We start from the raw sequence: 18444 nt of genomic DNA on the forward strand, positions 1-18444 counted from the left end.
ATGCATTTCTTTTGAATTTTTTGTTGCTATTCTGTCTCTCAGTGTTACAATTCACCTACCATTCGATCTTTAGACCGATCATTTCTTTGTAAGTAGGCAAACATTCAAAATCAGCAGGGGATCAAATACTGTATTATTTCCTTCACTGTATTACCCCAACCAAAGGTCAAGACAGCAAATGATAAAATAAACCACACAGACAAAAATATCCCGTTGCGGAAGTCACTTTATTGGTGCTGTACATGCCCGGTCATGACTTCGCTCTGGGCTCCACATCTGTTTTGTGTAAAAGATCAGTGTCATTATTCTCTTTATAACTTATAAACATGATTTACATCCAAGCTCCTACAGAGAGAGGTCAGGAGGCACCAGGACTGAAGCTTCCCTCCCCTCTCCAACAGCAGCACAAGGCCTAGGAGGACACAGGGCTCAGGCAGGTCCCACGGGAGACCCTCTTCCTAGACATGACACCTCCCTACCCCACAAGTCATAAGCTAGAGCACAACGGAACAAGATGGTGGATCTCACAGACAACATGGGGAAAATCAATCATCCTTGGCATCACTCAGAGAAAGGCAAGTCACATTCATAACATGGAGTTGTTGAGAAGACTGCATTAATGGCATCAAAAGGTACAAATAAAAATAATGAGAACGCAGCCCTTGAGACTGAACAGGACGCACACAGAAAGAAAACTCACTCAAACCAAGGAAAATATTGACCTCGTGATCCAATATCTCTGACGACAGAACTGTTCATGCACAGAGCAACCAACCAAATGTTCTCTTACTATTCCATACCATACTTCAAACATGGAAAGAAGAATCAGATTGGTTGCTATAGACAAGCTATATTCTTCCTTCAGACCTTACCCAACCACGAGGTCCCTCATAAGAGGAGACAAGACAAGAATGGCTTCCCTTCCGCTCAAGGTACCTACATTAGGTATCAGGAAATTCCTTCACTGCCTCCCTAACCCCAGTGATAAAATAAAGTTCATAAAAAAATGTGCCTGGCAGGAGTTTTGGGGTAGAAGGGCAAGTTAAGAAACTGGGGAGAGGGAGAAGGCAGTCAGAAAAGCAGAGGGAGAGGCCACATGTCTAGGTGTAGAGGGGAGACCACAAGCCGTGCGTGGAAGCTGATGTTAACCAATGGTCAAGCCGAAGCCGCACTGGAATTTGTTCTTCTTGTGGTTGAGGAAAGCTCCCATGGCTAGTGTCAGAGGAAGCGGTGGAAGTTTCTTTTCTAAAGTTGCCCCGACTATCCAATTGCTGTCCACTGAGCCTGCCGGAAAAGGACACACAAAATTAGCCAAGGGTGTAAAAGGGGTTAAAAAAAAAAAAAAGGAGCTAACAACAGTTCTGGTTTCACAAAATTTTCTATTAGCCTCTTATACAGAGAGAAAGGAACCAATTGCACATGATGAGTCTAATATTTCTTTCTAGGACTTCTAGATTCTTCTTTACAAGAGGAAGCTGGGAAACTAAAAAGAAGCCAGCTCCACCTGCTGGGTACATAGAATACAAAACGGTCATCGGATAAAGGAAAATGGCTAAAAAAATAAAAACAAAACAACAATGGGGGAGGAGATTTACTAAAACTGGAGCACTCAGAATCTGGTTCAGCTGTGCATTGTAGCCAATCAGCTTCTAGCTTTAGCTTGTTCAATTAAGCTATGACAATAAAACCTGGAAGCCGATTGGTTGCTGTGCAGAGCTACACCAGATTTTTCACCCTCCAGTTTTAGTAATTCGACCCCCATGTCCTCAAGGGGTGTACAATCTAAGGCCCCTTTCACATGGGGGAGCTGAGCAGGTGGATGACAGGTCCATGCTTCTGCAGAGCAGGCACATCCCCCTTTCCTGTATGAGCGGTTGAATGTAAACAGACCGCCTGTCTGTTTACACCCGACTGTCATCCGATCCGATCTGCTAGATGGAAGCTTTGGCAATAAATCTTGGAAGCTGATTGGTTTCTATGCACAGCTGCACCAGATTTTGCACTCTCCACTTTTAGTAAATCTCCCCCAATATCTTTTTCATGTGGATTTTCACAGCCAATCGGTAGGTTGGGCTGGCAATCCCAGCATGAAACATCTCAAAAGCACACTAAGCAAGCATTCTGTCAGTGCTCGGGCTATTCGCTTGCTACTATTTATATATGATACAAGATTAATTGCATTCAAAACAAAAAAAATGAATACCTTCGGAAACACCATGAATATACATTTCATTTTCTATTTGGATCATTTTTAAACTTCCCTAAAAAGCACTTTTTATACTTTGTTTTAGGTGTTAAAACTGAACATTCAGGTGTTCAATTACTTTATAAAATGTGCTGGCTTACTATGATTTAGGTCCAATGAGAGGCATGCCATCTTTCTTTACAACTGACAGTTTTATCGAGTGCCAGGAGTACAGCTATCACAACACTCCCGTGGCTCTGGCAGGAGAGACGATGTCTTCTCATACAGCAGCATCTCTGTCCGCTCCATCCCCTCTGATGTGTATTCACAGAAGGCTTTGCATTTTGTGAATAGGTTCACATAATGCAAAGTGCTCTGTGATTGGGCAGGAGGAGGAGAGGGGCGGGCACAGTGGCTGCATAGCTATGCTTCTGAGTCTCCGAAAAAATGTAAATGAGGCATGCAGCTCGTTGGACTTAACCCATAATAACCCAGCATATTTTACAATGTGGCTGAATTCTTGAAGTTCAGCTTTAAAGGCCAATTCCACCTGGGCATGTTTCATGTTATATCAAAACAAACACCACAAGGATAAAGCACCTCTAAGGCTACAAAAAGCAGTGATTCTAAAGGCTTCTTTTTTTTTTTCTTCTTTGTTTTAATAAACATGTCTATACTTACCTGCTGTGTGTAATGGTTTTGCACACAGCAGCCCGGATCCTCCTCTTTTCGGGTCCCACTCCTGTCGGGTGCCCCTACAGCAAGCAGCGTGCTATGGGGGCAAATGCTGCTCCGTGTATTCATTCACACACAGAGCCGCGGCTTGGTCCCACCTGCCCCTTCTCATTGGCTGTGATTAATAGCAATGGCTCCCAATTCTGTCTCAGCCAATGAGAAGAGGAAGTCCTGGGATAGCTGAGACTTCAGTGCACATCTCTGGATCGAGAGGGGGCTTAGGTGATTAAAAAGGAGTTGGGGGGTGGAAGCTGAACAGAGGTTTGTTTTCCTTCATGCACATGAAGGTAAAAAAACCTTGAGCCTTTAGAACCACTTTAAGAAGCTGACCCAAACCCCACTCCAAAAGGCCCAAAACCCCAACCTGTCCACACCTCCCTCCTATAAACTTGGATCCCCTCTCCTTAGGATGTTGGATGGATGGAAAAATCCCCCAATGGCCCGCTACTAAAGTCCAATGATAGTCTCAATTAGGGCCAGATAGCATAATGACAGGTATGGATCTACAGGCCTGGTAGAAAATGTGCACACTTGTATGACCTGTGGAACTCTATGCCTGTGATACAAGAGCTTGGTCCCACCTACATAGATCTCATACTAACGTGAGGCAATAAGGTAGGTGCTTAACCTCAATCTCATTGTGGCTGAGTATTCCTAGTTGGAGCAATGTAGCGGGCGCTGTATTACTCCGCCTACTGATGTGAAATGTCCTTCTCTGAATGGTAGCCAAGTGACCTATGGTTCCAAGGCAGAGTACTCCGTGAGAGTAAAACTGTAGCAAGTACCATAGTTTAGTGCCATTCTGCAGCCCCCCCACCCTCAAACTGCCTGTCCCTCTCCCCTTACTCGAATGACAGGGTCCTGCAGCATTTTGTATTTTTATGAATTTGTTCTGGCTGTACATGGCTCCGCCCGCACAGCCACATCATCTATTCATACAGATGGACCTGTGAATGGAAGACTACAAGTCCCATCTCCACCATGGCAGAGGACTTGTAGTTTGCAATGGGGCACAAGTGTGGTGACATCAGTGCACTTGTAGTTCACTAACACTCCATCCAGCTCCAAAACTCAACTGTATGGACTTGAGGCTGGAGGACTAGTCTGCAGGAGCCTGTGCATTGCCCCTGCTATGCACTGATCCTGACTGGAATGCTTTGAAGGGTCCAATGAAAAAGATTAATAACTGCACATTTTTTATTTTTTCAATATAGGTGCTTTACTTTCTTTTTTTGTTAAATAAAACTTGGAATATGCCTTCAAATTAAAGTCTGATATCTAATATGGGCCAGTGTGGGCTCAGTAATGTAGTCTAACTGAGGAAGTCTTATTAAAGGAAAAAAAAAAAAAAAGAAAAAAAAAAAAACACGGCATAACACCAATTTTAGTCATATCACCCTCTACGGGCTTAAATTCCAATTGTTCATACCTTTAAACAGTAGGTTAGCTTTGGGGAGGTCCAGCTGGTAACCGAAGGAGACACTTGTGTCCTGCATCCTGGTGCTGGCTTCAAACTCCACTCCTACTTGAAGCTGATGAAATGAAACAAAACGTTTAGCGGGAACACTGCACAGTAATGGGGGTAAGGTACATTTTTATACTAGGCTTAGATAGGGACACACCGTTCACACCTTACAAAACCTATTGCTAAAATTTCCACTGCCAAATGCGAAGACTTCCACAGCAATGAACCTGAAAGTTATTATTCTAACTTTCTAGCTGCATTATTTAAAACTGCCAAGAGAAGAAAATAGAGGCTGCCATTGCAGGCCTGTTTTTGGAAAATGCTCATTGCTTTGCTGTAAGGCCCCTTGCACACTGGGTCATCATCCTCCCAGCATTTTAGTGCAGCCAGGAGAGATAGCTGAAGCATCCAGCTCCGCTGCGGCATCCAGCCCCCCTGCGGCATCCAGCCCCGCTACGGCATCCAGCCCCCCTGCGGCATCCAGCCCCCCTGCGGCATCCAGCCCCCCTGCGGCATCCAGCCCCCCTGCGGCATCCAGCCCCCCTGCGGCATCCAGCCCCCCTGCGGCATCCAGCCCCGCTGCGGCATCCTGTCGAAGTTTATGGCAGACTGCAGCTATGCGGATCAGATCACTGTACCAAGTGATACCTACGTTTAGAGCCCTCTACCTTCAGGGTGTGGTTGTTCCAGCAGTTTTTCTCTTTCACCTTGTTCATGTAACAAGAAACTTCTTTTATTACTCCCAGTGACAACAGGCTTACAAAATTTGCAGGAGCAGCAGCTAAGATCATATTGACGTAGGCACATCCTCCAGTGCTACATTCCCCAAGAGCTCCTTCCTCACGCGCAGTGCGCGAGTAGGCTTCTGGATGCCAAGGCAGTAGCATTGTTTTCCTCTAGTAAAGAAACCAATGTATGCATGAGCAGAGGAACAGAAAAGTGGTAGGTGGGGTAGGGTTAAAGGTTGGCATTGTGTATAATGCCGCCCGAATGCTTCCACCTGACAGGTGAGCCCTGCTGCTTGCCCACAGCAGGGCTAAAGGTGGAGAAAAACAACCTTCCCAGCGCCCAGAACTACATGTCCCTGGCATCAGGTGATGTGAATTCAACATCCCTGATGTAGGAACATAGCCACCCTCTCTTCTGATATGGACTTGTGATTATTTTTATTATTATTATTATTATACAGTATTTATAAAGCGCCAATAGTTCGCTCAGCGCTGTACATTATAAAGGGGGACAGAACATGTGACAGAACAATAACAATACAATGCAAAACATGAGGGTATCGAGGGCCCTGCTCTTTCAAGCTTACAATCTAGGAGGGAGGGGATGGTGGCACAGGAGGAGATAGCTGTGGGGGATGGAGTGGTAGGAAGAGTGGAGGAGGTCGGCAAGTTAGCAGGGGGCGGGGTAGGCTTCCCTGAAGAGATGGGTTTTCAGGGTGCGCCTAAAGGAGAGGAGAGTAGGTGATAATCTGATGGGTTGGGGCAGGGAGTTCCAGAGGATGGGTGACACCCTGGAGAAGTCCTGGAGGCGGGCATGGGAGGAGGAGACCAGGGAACTAGAGAGAAGGAGGTCTTGTGAGGAGCGGAGTGTGCGTGTTGGGCGGTACTTGGATATTAGGTCAGAGATGTAGTTCGGGGCAGTATGGTGGACAGCTTTGTACGTCAGCGTTAGGATTTTGAATTTGATCCGTTGCGCAATCGGAAGCCAGTGGAGGGATTGGCAGAGGGGGGTGGCGGAAACGGAGCGGTTGGAAAGGTGAATGAGTCTGGCAGCCGTATTCAGGATGGACTGAAGCGGGGATAGCCAGCGGCGAGGCAGGCCAGTGAGGAGGGAGTTGCAGTAGTCGAGTCGTGATATGATGAGGGAGTGGATGAGCTGTTTAGTGGTTTCTGGAGTTAGGAACGTGCGGATTTTGGCGATGTTGCGGAGGTGGAGTCTGCACGAGTTTGTTAAAGAGTGGACTTGGGGCTGGAAGGATAGGTTGGAGTCCAAAATGACACCAAGTACTCTGGCCTGCGGGGCGGGATTGATGGTGGCGTTGTTGGACATGATGGAGAAGTCAATGGGGGGTGGTGTCCGGGCTGGAGGGAAGACAAGAAACTCGGTTTTGGAGAGGTTCAGTTTAAGGAAGTGGAGCGACATCCAGTCTGATATGTCGCTCAACAGGTGTGTGATTCGGGTGGAGACCGAGGGGGTGAGGTGGGGGGTTGAGAGATAGATTTGTGTGTCGTCGGCATAGAGGTGGTAGTTGAAGCCGTGAGAGTGTATGAGTTGGCCAAGGGAGGAGGTGTAGATGGAGAAGAGAAGGGGCCCGAGGACAGAGCCTTGAGGGACCCCAACAGAGAGGGGGAGTGAGAGGGAGGTGGTGGCATTATAGGTAACGCTGAAAGAGCGTTGTGACAGGTAGGATGAGAGCCAGGAGAGAGCAGAATCTCTGAGGCCGAGGGAGTGTAGTTTTTTGAGGAGGAGGGGGTGGTCGACTGTGTCGAAGGCCGCAGAGAGGTCAAGGAGTAGGAGCACTGAATAGTGGCCATTAGCTTTGGCGGTTAGCAGGTCGTTGGAGAGTTTGAGTAAGGCAGTTTCGGTGGAGTGTAGGGGACGGAAGCCGGACTGTAGGGGATCGAGGAGGTTGTTGTCGTTGAGGTGAGAGCATAGGCGGGTGTAGACTAGGCGCTCGAGGAGTTTAGATGTAAATGGGAGCAGGGAGATGGGTCTGAGGTTGTTCGGGTCATTGGGGTCCAGGGAGGGCTTTTTAAGTATGGGGGTGATGTGTGCATGTTTCAGAGGGGAAGGGAAAGTGCCGGAGGAGAGGGAGAGATTGAAGATGTAAGTGAGGGAGCGTAGGATGGAGGGGGAGGGAGGTTGTAGGAGTTGTGAGGGGATAGGGTCAAGGGGGCAGGTGGTGAGGCGGGCATCAGAGAGGATCTTGGAGACTTCTTCGATGGTAGTAAGGTCAAAGGTGCGGAGTGTTGGGGGAGCTTCAGTATGAGGAATGTAGGGTGGGGTGGGAGAGGAGGTCAGAGCAGTGGTGGGGCCGTGGGAGAGGGGTGTAGAGGGGGTAGCTGAGTGAGGGGGAAGGGGGTTGGAGGGAGTTTGAGCAGCGACGAAGTCCCTGTGGGTTATGTCGAGGGGTAGGGGGGATGAGGGGGTAGCTGTGTGAGAGGGGACGGGTTGAGAAGGCGTGTGAGTTGCGGCAATGTCCTTGCGAATTGTGTCAATCTTGTTTTTGAAGTGATTGGCAATCTCAAGGGCAGTGAGTGAGGTGCTGGGTGGAGGTGGGGGTGGCGAGAGTAGAGAGTTGAAGGTGGAGAAGAGTCGGCGAGGATTGGAGGAGAGGGCCTTGATGAGGGTCAGGAAGTAGGCTTGTTTGGCAGTATGGAGGGAGGAGGTGTAGGTGTGGAAGGCAGATTTGTATCGGGTGAAGGCTTGTTGGGATTTGGTTTTGCGCCATAGTCGCTCCAGGGCACGACTGTGTCGTTTGAGGGTTTTGGTGTGATCAGTCTGCCAGGGCTGGAGCGGTCGGGGTCTGATGTTGCGTGTGGTTAAAGGCGCTAGTGAGTCAAGGGCTGTTGACAGCGCATTGTTGTAGGCGGTCATAGCCAAGTCGGGGCAGGACAGGGGGAGGATGCGGTCATGGAGTTGATCAACTGCGGAGTGGAGGGAGGCAGGGTTAAGGTTGCGGAGGTTACGGCTGGTAGTAGTGCACACTATGCACACTATAAAATTTGTAGTGTGCATAGAGCAGTACACATGACCGCAACTAATGTGTACTGCTTGTTCCAAGCAAATGGAAGTGAGAGGGAAAAGGAAAGGGAGCTCAGGGGGGACATTACAAAAAGGGAGAATAACAAAATAAGGAATTATTTAATGAAAACTGGATTACAAGGAAATAAAGTAGTAAATGTGTATGTTTTCTGTTTTTATTAAGAATATGGATATCATTTAATGTCACTTTAAGGGAACAGAACATGATTTTGAAACCACACTAACATCACAACAAGCATCTCCCAGCCACATCCTTCTACACCTGCCAGAGGTTGCCAACTGCATCTATTAATACCTTATCCGAGATTCTACTGATACACGATTCAAATACATCTAAAGTACCTGATCATTCGCTTTATGGTAATATGTTGCATGTGCTCCAGCTTGACCTAGCGTTAATGTCGCTGTCCAATTTGGAGCTGTAAAGAAATCACAAAACATTAATCAATAAAAAAGAAGATAAAACACATTATTAAAGCCAAGCATAGTAGCAATTTATATGCATGGACATATGGCATTATACCAGTGTTCTCCTTAGAGGTGTTCCCTCCAGAAGACATCACTAAATCAGGATCTCTTTAACAAGCTCCCCTACTTCTCATATTATTTAATGTACTAACATAAGCATTCTAAGGCTGTATTCACACTTGGATATTTGGAATTGCACGCAGAATCGCTCTGGTTCAAAATCACACTACAATCGTGGCACGGATTAATTGGTTTTCAATGCATTCCTTTGGGAAACCGCATTTCGGTTTACAAAGTTTTCGCAATACAAAAAGTCCCGCAGAAAGAAATAAATTCGTAAACCGAGGTACGATATATATAGATAGAGAGATAGATATAGATAGATATAGATAGATAGATAGATATAGATAGATAGATATAGATAGATAGATAGATAGATAGATAGATAGATATAGATAGATATAGATAGATAGATATAGATAATTATTATTATACAGTATTTATAAAGCGCCAATAGTTCGCTCAGCGCTGTAGATTACAAAGGGGGACAGAACATGCGACAGAACAATACCAATACAATGCAAAACATGAGGGGATCGAGGGCCCTGCTCTTTTGAGCTTACAATCTAGGAGGGAGGGGGTGGTGGCACAGGAGGAGATAGCTGTGGGGGATGGAGTGGTAGGAAGAGTGGAGGAGGTCGGCAAGTTAGCAGGGGGTGGGGTAGGCTTCCCTGAAGAGATGGGTTTTCAGGGTGCGCCTAAAGGAGAGGAGAGTAGGTGATAATCTGATGGGTTGGGGCAGGGAGTTCCAGAGGATGGGTGACACCCTGGAGAAGTCCTGGAGGCGGGCATGGGAGGAGGAGACCAGGGAACTAGAGAGAAGGTGGTCTTGTGAGGAGCGGAGTGTGCGTGTTGGGTGGTACTTGGATATTAGGTCGGTGATGTAGTTCGGGGCAGTATGGTGGACGGCTTTGTACATCACTGTTAGGATTTTGAATTTGATCCGTTGGGCAATCGGAAGCCAGTGGAGGGATTGGCAGAGGGGGGTGGCGGAGACGGAGCGGTTGGAAAGGTGAATGAGTCTGGCAGCCGTATTCAGGATCGACTGAAGCGGGGATAGCCAGCGGCGAGGCAGGCCAGTGAGGAGGGAGTTGCAGTAGTCAAGTCATACATACATACATACACACAAACTTTAAAGTGGAGATGAAATGTAAATTTAAAAAAACAAAAATGCAGGCAGGCAGCCTTTCATTGCAGAAGATGTCTTTTTACCTGTGTATCTTCCTGCTAATGACATCACTGTTCCCTCCTCCCCAGGACGCCGGTGATATACAAGTTCTCCTCCCATTGCTAGATTGGGTGTGATGCTCTGTAGATAGTGTGCAACCACAATTCCTAGAGACAAAGCATATTTACACTGCTGAAACACTTGGAATTCTATAATAATATGATGAGTAATGTTATGGAAGATAATGAACATTCACTTTATAATATAAATGCACAATGGATTTGATACGATTTGACATGCATAAGTAATGTTAGTTTGTGAATGAGAATATTTTTGCTGTGTGCTGATCATTCAAGTGTTTGCTGGTAACATTTAAAGTATAAAAAGGCAAAACTTTTTAAACGTTTGGATGGAGTGGAGATGAATTAGAACCCCTGTAAGTTTTTTACTGCCATCTGTGCCCCCATTAACCACTTGCCCTCCAGAGGATTTACCCCCCTTCCTGACCAGGCCATTATTTGCATTATGGCACTGCGTTCCTTTAATTGCAATTGCGCAGTCATGCAACACTGCACCGAAATGAAACTTACGTCCTTTTATTACCCACGAACACAGCTTTCTTTCAGTGGTATTTAATTTCCTCTGCATTTTTTATCTTTAGCGCAATAAAAAAAAAAGACCAAACAATTTTGAGTAAAAAAACAATATTTTTTACATTTTGCTATTAACCATTAGCCGCCAGGCCAATGGCCGTTTGGCGGCTTCAAAAGTGCTTCGGCATTCCGGGTGCACGCCATTTGGCGTGCTCCGGCACATGCGCAGTTTGCGCTAATGCAGAGCCGCGCAGCAGCGCGATCTGTCACCGGCCGTGTATCTCGGACACAGCCGATGACAGATCTGAGTACCGGCCCCTGTTACTGGTACCATGTGACCTGCTGTGACCAATCGCAGCAGGTCACATGACAGTTGTATACAATGGATGGCTTCATTCATGCCATCCATTGTATACTAGTGCCTAGCTGTGAATGGTCACAGCTAATCACATACACATGTCATGTGATTAGCTGTGACCAAATCACAGCTAAGCACAAAAAAAAAAAAAAGGGGAAGGAATCGATTTCATTCAGGTAAATGCATGCTTATAGCAAAGTAATTCTTTGCTATAAGCAAATTGTGTAAAAAAAAAATACTGATCACTTCCCCAAAGTAGTACAATGTTACTATGGTAACATTGTACTACTTTGGTCATAGTAAAATATGAAAAAAAAAATCTTAAAAAAAAAAAAAAAAAAAAGTAATAAAAAATTAAAAAAAAAAAAATATATAAATATATATATATATTTTTTTTTTTTTTTCATACTGTCACCAGTCAGTGTCCCTGTTCACCACCATGCCAGTAATATGATGAGGCTGTACTGCACTGGTGACAGTATGTAAAAAAAAAATAGTGAAAATAATTTGTTTAAATTTTTTCATTTTCCGAAAAATTATGACAAAAAAAATACAACATCAAAAAACTTGCCATTCCTCTTATGAAGTACGTCGGACTGTCTACTCTGAAAAAAGGGGTCATTTGGGGGATATCTGTACTATTCTGACATTCTTGGACCTCAAGAAATTAGATTGGCTGTCAGTACTTCAGGATTGATCAATTTTCAGATATATCCCATAGTTTGTGAACTCTATAACTTTCCTACAAACTAAATAATACATCCTAATTTGGGTTATTTTCACCAAAGACATGTAGCAGAATACATCTCGGCCTAAATTTATGAAGAACAATTATTTATTCGTAAACTTTTATAACAGAAACAAAGAAAAATGTGTTTTTTTTTCAAAATTTTTGGTCATTTTTTGTTAATTTAGCAAAAAATAAAAACCCCGGCAGTGATTAAATACCACCAAAAGAAAGCTCTAGTTGTGTGAAGAAAATGATAAAATTTTAGTTTGGGTACAGTGTTGTATGACCGCGCAATTGTCATTCAAAGTGTGAGAGCGCTGAAACCTGAAAACTGGCCTGGGCAGGAAGGTGTAAAATTCCCCGGTATTGAATTAGTTAAACATGTCCAGTAAATATTTAAAAAAAAATAAATAAATTTTGTCATAAATTTAGGTTGAAATGTATTCTGCTACACATCTTTAAACAAAAATCTCAATATGTGTAAATTAATTGGTTTACGTGAGAGTTATAGGATTTACAAATGGCAGTATAGATACTGGGATTTTTTTTTTCATACTAGTAATGGCGGCAATCAGCCACTTATATAGCAGGACTGCGGCGGGCAACCGACATGATGTCACTGACACCAATACAGTGATCAGTGCTAATAAAAAGCACTGACACTGTACTAATGGCACTGGGAAGGAAGGGGTTAACATGTGGGGCGATCAAGGAGTTAACTGTGTGCTTCATTGTAAGCACACTGCTTTGCATGGCTCTGCTATGCAAAGCCATGCAAAGCAGTGTGCAGGAGCTGACAGGGGAGATAACTGTATTGTTTACACAGTTCTCTCCCTCCATTGATAATGCTCCTGGATCACCGGGTGCCGGCGAGTAATCACCGTCCGGGACCCGCTCATTGACAGCTGAGGCCGCTAATAGTGGCGCGGGTAGGGCACGCATGCGCGCGCTCCCTAACCGGAAATGCTAAATCACGTATATATACACGTGATTTTGCCCACCCGTGCTGCCATGTAGCAGTATTACTGCTATAGGGCAGACAGAAACCGGTTAAGGAGATTCCCCCTTTATTTACCGTTATCATTGAAAGTAAAAAAATTACAAATTTTGGGTAGTCCCCAGAAAAATAATAGAAGGGGATCTTCCAAATGGGGGCCCTAGCTGTGGTGACCTGGGGTGCCCCAAGAAGTCCCTTAATTTGCAGTGATTTCCCGGTTTAGCTATGGAGCAGGAAGTGAAGGTGTATCTCCCCAATGGGCACAGATGGCAAAAAATAAACTGACAGGGGTTATAACCCTCCCTTATGCAGGCCATAGATGGGGAGAAAAACTGCAGATTTTTCTTTTAAAAAACGAAAAATCGGTTGTTCAAGTGGCCGACGTTACCATCAATGGTAAAAAAAAAAAAAAATCGGCCGATTTTCTACCCGTCTAGAGCCGGCAAAAAGTGTCCCTGCAGAGAGCTCTGCTATTTCTTTGACAATTCTCTGACAGTTCCTTGACATTTATAGAAGTTGCAACAATGTATCTATTTGTTTCCATTTAGGATACAGATGTTTTTATTCGGAAACAAATAGATACAATGTTTCAACCGCTGTAAATGTCAAGGAACTGTCAGAGAACTGTCAGAAATAGCGGAGCTCTCTGCAGAGACACTTTTTGCTGGACTGGAATTCTTCTTATTTTCATCCTACTTCTTCTTCTTCATCCTCATCCTCTTCTTCATCCTCATCCTCTTCTTCTTCATCCTCATCCTCTTCTTCTTCATCCTCATCCTCTTCTTCTTCATCCTCTTCATCATCCTCATCCTATTCTTCTTCTTCTTCATCATCCTCATCCTATTCTTCTTCTTCATCATCCTCATCCTATTCTTCTTCTTCTTCATCATCCTCATTCTATTCTTCTTCTTCTTCATCATCCTCATTCTCTTCTTCTTCATCATCCTCATTCTCTTCTTCTTCATCATCCTCATTCTCTTCTTCTTCTGAATCCTCATTCTCTTCTTCTTCTGAATCCTCATTCTCTTCTTCTTCTGAATCCTCATTCTCTTCTTCTTCTGAATCCTCATCCTCTTCTTCTGAATCCTCATCCTCTTCTTCTGAATCCTCATCCTCTTCATCCTCATCCTCTTCTTCTTCTGAATCCTCATCCTCTTCTTCTTCTGAATCCTCATCCTCTTCTTCTTCTGAATCCTCATCCTCTTCTTCTTCTGAATCCTCATCCTCTTCTTCTTCTGAATCCTCATCCTCTTCATCATCCTCATCCTCTTCATCATCCTCATCCTATTCTTCATCATCCTCATCCTATTCTTCATCATCCTCATCCTATTCTTCTTCTTCATCATCTTCATCCTATTCTTCTTCTTCATCATCCTCATCCTATTCTTCTTCTTCTTCATCATCCTCATCCTCTTCTTCTTCCTCATCCTCATCCTCTTCTTCTTCTTCTTCATCATCCTCTTCTTCTTCTTCATCATCCTCATCCTCTTCTTCTTCTTCATCATCCTCATCCTCTTCTTCTTCTTCATCATCCTCATCCTATTCTTCTTCTTCATCATCTTCATCCTATTCTTCTTCTTCATCATCCTCATCCTATTCTTCTTCTTCTTCATCATCCTCATCCTCTTCTTCATCATCCTCATCCTCATCCTCTTCTTCTTCTTCCTCTTCTTCTTCTTCATCATCCTCATCCTCTTCTTCTTCATCATCATCCTCATCCTATTCTTCTTCTTCATCATCTTCATCCTATTCTTCTTCTTCATCATCCTCATCCTATTCTTCTTCTTCTTCATCATCCTCATCCTCTTCTTCTTCCTCATCCTCTTCTTCCTCATCCTCTTCTTCTTCTTCATCATCCTCTTCTTCTTCTTCATCATCCTCATCCTCTTCTTCTTCTTCATCATCCTCATCCTCTTCTTCTTCTTCATCATCCTCATCCTATTCTTCTTCTTCATCATCTTCATCCTATTCTTCTTCTTCATCATCCTCATCCTATTCTTCTTCTTCTTCATCATCCTCATCCTCTTCTTCATCATCCTCATCCTCATCCTCTTCTTCTTCTTCCTCTTCTTCTTCTTCATCATCCTCATCCTCTTCTTCTTCATCATCATCCTCATCCTCTTCTTCTTCATCATCATCCTCATCTTCTTCATCATCCTCATCCTCTTCTTCTTCTTCATCATCCTCATCCTCTTCTTCTTCTTCCTCATCCTCTTCTTCTTCCTCATCCTCTTCTTCTTCCTCATCCTCTTCTTCTTCCTCATCCTCTTCTTCTTCCTCATCCTCTTCTTCTTCCTCATCCTCTTCTTCTTCCTCTTCTTCTTCTTCTTCTTCTTGTCTTCCTCTTGCAGGTCACTGCTCATGCGCAGATTTTTTATCGGTAAAAAATCGGCCGATTTGCCCACTAATTGCCGCGAAAATCGGCCGATCGGCAAAATCGGCCGATTTTTTTCCAACTTTACAGAAAAAAAAAAACGGCCAAAATACCGAAAAACGGCCGACCAAACCGCCCACTAACGATCCGAAAATCGGCCGATTTTATTTTCAGCCGAAAAATCTGCCGATTTTCGACCCATCTATGGCCTGCATTACTCTATCCAAAATGAAAAATCAATCATATCCTGTGCCACTGGCATCCACTGGTCTTTCAAATCTAGTATGGCAAAAAATTGATTTTCTTTTTCTAATATTTTGTTAGTCTCTGTGCTGCTGCAGTAAATAAAATCTTAAAGCCTACAATCAAAAATAAAATAAAAATGAATAGCCCATTGAAAGATAAGTTGCGGATTGAAGCTCAGGTTTCACAGCTAATTGATACAGTAGTTGTTCAGCGGTTCATGTCAGGTTTACATCAGGTTCCGGACAGGATTAGCTCAGGATCTTATCTTGTTCTCACACATGCAGTTTAGAAACGGTTCCCATAGAAGTCAATAGCCTGTAATCTGCACCTGAACCTGAAGGCACTGCTCAGAAATCATACACGGTTCTTTTTCAGAGCGCACTGAATCCGCACCGCCAGTGCACCGGATATATGTGAACTGGCACCCAGGGGCGGACTGACAACTCATGGGGCCCCCGGGCAATAGGGGATCATGGGGTCCCTGTGTCCTTGCGCAAACTCAAAAAAGCCTATGAAAAAGGTACCAGGGGCATCTCATGGGGCCCCCTACTGACCCCGGGCCCTCGGGCAGTGCCCGAGTTTCCAAATAGTCAGTCCGCCCCTGCTGGCACCATAGGAAGCATCATTTTTTCAGATGTCATGCGGATTGGACGCGGGTTAAATCGCATCCAATCTGCGTATATGTAAACCGGTGAAGCTCAGAGAATTGAGCAGAACACTTTGCTCTCAATGTCTCTTTTTACGGATATTCTTACCAGATCCCACTATTACGTCTGGGTTGCCCAATGTCATAGCAGCTGTAAAGTCTTCTCCTCTGTATTCCGTGTCTACTTGCCAATTCACAAACTTGGACTGTTGGGTCTGAGAAAAGAAGATGCAGATCGCAGAAAGAGTGAGAATCGATGATAAAAGCAGATATAAAACTACTAAAATACATAAAAATGATAAATCTCTCTAATCTATTTCTAACCAACCGCTCTGAAAAACTGTTGTGCTCTATAAACAACAAATCTTCAACAATTTATATTTTAAAAAAAGGACAAAATTACCCAAAATCTGACTTTACAGAGGCAATCAGGTTTGGAATGAGAGTGGCACATCTACAAAATAATAGATGGGGAAGAAGGAAGTTGCTTGGGATTGAGAGCGTTCAGGCAGATGTTTAGGAACATTCCAAAAAGCTGGAGGATGGGCAGTGGATCTGTTGTAACATCACAAGAACACGTGCATGACTTTAGGTATCATCCGGTAAGTAAAAATAGTTCATTCTCATGTATTTAAAAGAGGAGTGATAAAAAAAAACAAAAAACACAATACTATTTTGGATGTGGATGCAGCATCACTCCGAGCTGCATCTGCTCCCTGCTGCCTCTAGGACTGAGAACTGAGTGATCAAAGAATGCTGATCGCTCAGTTCTCGGTCTTCAGTGAGCAGAGAGCTGGTGACTGACACACTCACTGAAGACTATCTGTTCTGCCCTTCTAGCGTTCACTGGAGTGCTGGTCTGTGTGTGGGGGGGGGCTGGCCAAGGGCTTTCAGCAGAATGCTGAGAAGCAGCAGGGGCTGGAGCATGTTACGTGTTCCAGCCTAAACAAACATGGAACATGTTCCAAAAATTGAACTTCTCCTTTAATTAGATACCCAGACCAAGCAGTGAGTGAGTTTAGTGGCTGACTGAAAAAGATGCCATAGTGCAGCTATATCACTTTAAAAAAAAATAAAAAAAACACAAAAACGCACATTTATTTAGTCTCTACCTCTGAAGAAGTGCGTGCGCACGAAACGCGTTAGATGGAGCCCAGGAAGTCGTGACGTCACGCCACCGGTGCCACGTGGAGGCCTGGCAGCCATCTTAGATACTGGATGGTCAGTCATTCATGTTTTAACTGACACTGCGATTCATTGCATTCCTGCTGTACTTGCTCTAATAAAGATTTCACTTGTATACTACACTGAGTATTTCCCTCGGTCTCCTGTGAGGAGCTTTCCCATTTTCAGAGCCCTGATGTGATCCACCAGCTCCAGAGAGGGGAAAGTTTTTCACCATCAAAGATTTCCTATCTACACATCCCTGGAAGGGGATCTCTGGCTTTTCTGGATTCCATCGTCACCACACGAGGGCGCTTTTTCCTCATTTTCTCCAGTTCCAGTCCATATTCTGACCAGAGAGATGGGGATCTTCAGGATAATTACACACAGCGTATTTTGAATACGCTTCTGGTTAGTGCGCATTTCTACCATATGCACTGGGAACGCAGAGAGCACCTTCACAGAGCTTTATTGCATTTCATTTTCATTTTATCATATTGTTTGTGCATCTGTATCATTGGCACCTTTCATTTGTCAGCGCTGCATTTTACATTTTATGCACATTTATAAAGCACAGCAATATGTTTAGATCTCTGTCAGAATTTGGGAGCCTGAATCCAGCAGAGCTCTATTAAATGAATGGAAGCATGAAAAAAAAAAAAAAAAAAGCAGGGAGGACAGCCTGGTCACATACGTACATGAACAGCTCTTCTCCAATCATGGAGCGCTTTCTGTTGCGTTAAGCAGACAGAACTGCAGCACTGCAGGCTCAACATTGCAGCTGCATTTTATTAATGGATCATAAAAGGTGTAGAATCCAACTTATCCACAAAAGAGGCCGTGCTCACTGGGATTTACACAGGAAGGTGAGGTATCAATGCATAGACTCAGTGTCTTGCAATCACTCAAACTGTAGCAATAACTGGAATAGGCATCCGGCAGCTCAAATCATCCGCATGTAAAGATCTTTATTTGCCACAGGGTAAGTAGAGTAGGAAGGCTTACGTGTTTCAGCCCACGGCCTTAATCCTAGCAGTGACCGCCATAAAAGGTGTGATACAGAGTCACAAGTGGGGTATAACAGGAAAAAGCTAGCGATATCTGCTCTCCATTATAGATGAGCCCCTTAGTCAATCAAGTGACATAAAACTAAACTCTAGAGAAGAACCCTAAGTAAAGTGTTGTTAGACATGGCAGGGAGGCTTTTGTTATTAACCACTTGGCTGCAGCGTGGTTGTCCAGTCCGGGGAGGGCGTCATATGACGTCCTCCCAGACCGCGCCCTCCCACGTGCCCCTAGTGGCGTGCACCCGGAGATCTCTGTGATCGCTGTGTCCTACGAAAACTGCTGATCACGTGATGTGGTAAAAGGCCAATCACAGCGGCCTTTTACCACGTGATCAGCTGTGTCCAATGACACAGCATATCACCGGGTAAATACAGTTGTCGGTTATCGGCTGCACTTTCCTTACGCTGTCATAG

The 18444-nt window shown here is 44.5% G+C and overlaps 1 protein-coding gene across 1 annotated transcript in view; it reads right to left on the reverse strand.

Annotated features, from left to right (window-relative positions):
* Positions 1 to 208: 208 nt before the first annotated feature.
* TOMM40 (translocase of outer mitochondrial membrane 40) overlaps positions 209 to 18444 on the reverse strand; it is a 40513-nt gene continuing 22277 nt past the window's right edge. Inside the window, exons 6-10 of the mRNA XM_089655202.1 lie at positions 15909 to 16014; positions 9900 to 10022; positions 8502 to 8578; positions 4350 to 4452; positions 209 to 1284 (exon numbers count right to left, since the gene is read on the reverse strand). Coding sequence (XP_089511328.1) covers positions 1145 to 1284; positions 4350 to 4452; positions 8502 to 8578; positions 9900 to 10022; positions 15909 to 16014 — 549 coding nt within the window. The 3' untranslated portion in view covers positions 209 to 1144. The remainder of the gene's footprint in view (positions 1285 to 4349; positions 4453 to 8501; positions 8579 to 9899; positions 10023 to 15908; positions 16015 to 18444) is intronic.

The sequence above is a fragment of the Staurois parvus genome, unplaced genomic scaffold (assembly GCF_062004578.1).
Source record: "Staurois parvus isolate SC_StPar_1 unplaced genomic scaffold, SC_StPar_1.0 ptg000827l, whole genome shotgun sequence".
Taxonomy (NCBI): Eukaryota; Metazoa; Chordata; class Amphibia; order Anura; family Ranidae; genus Staurois; species Staurois parvus.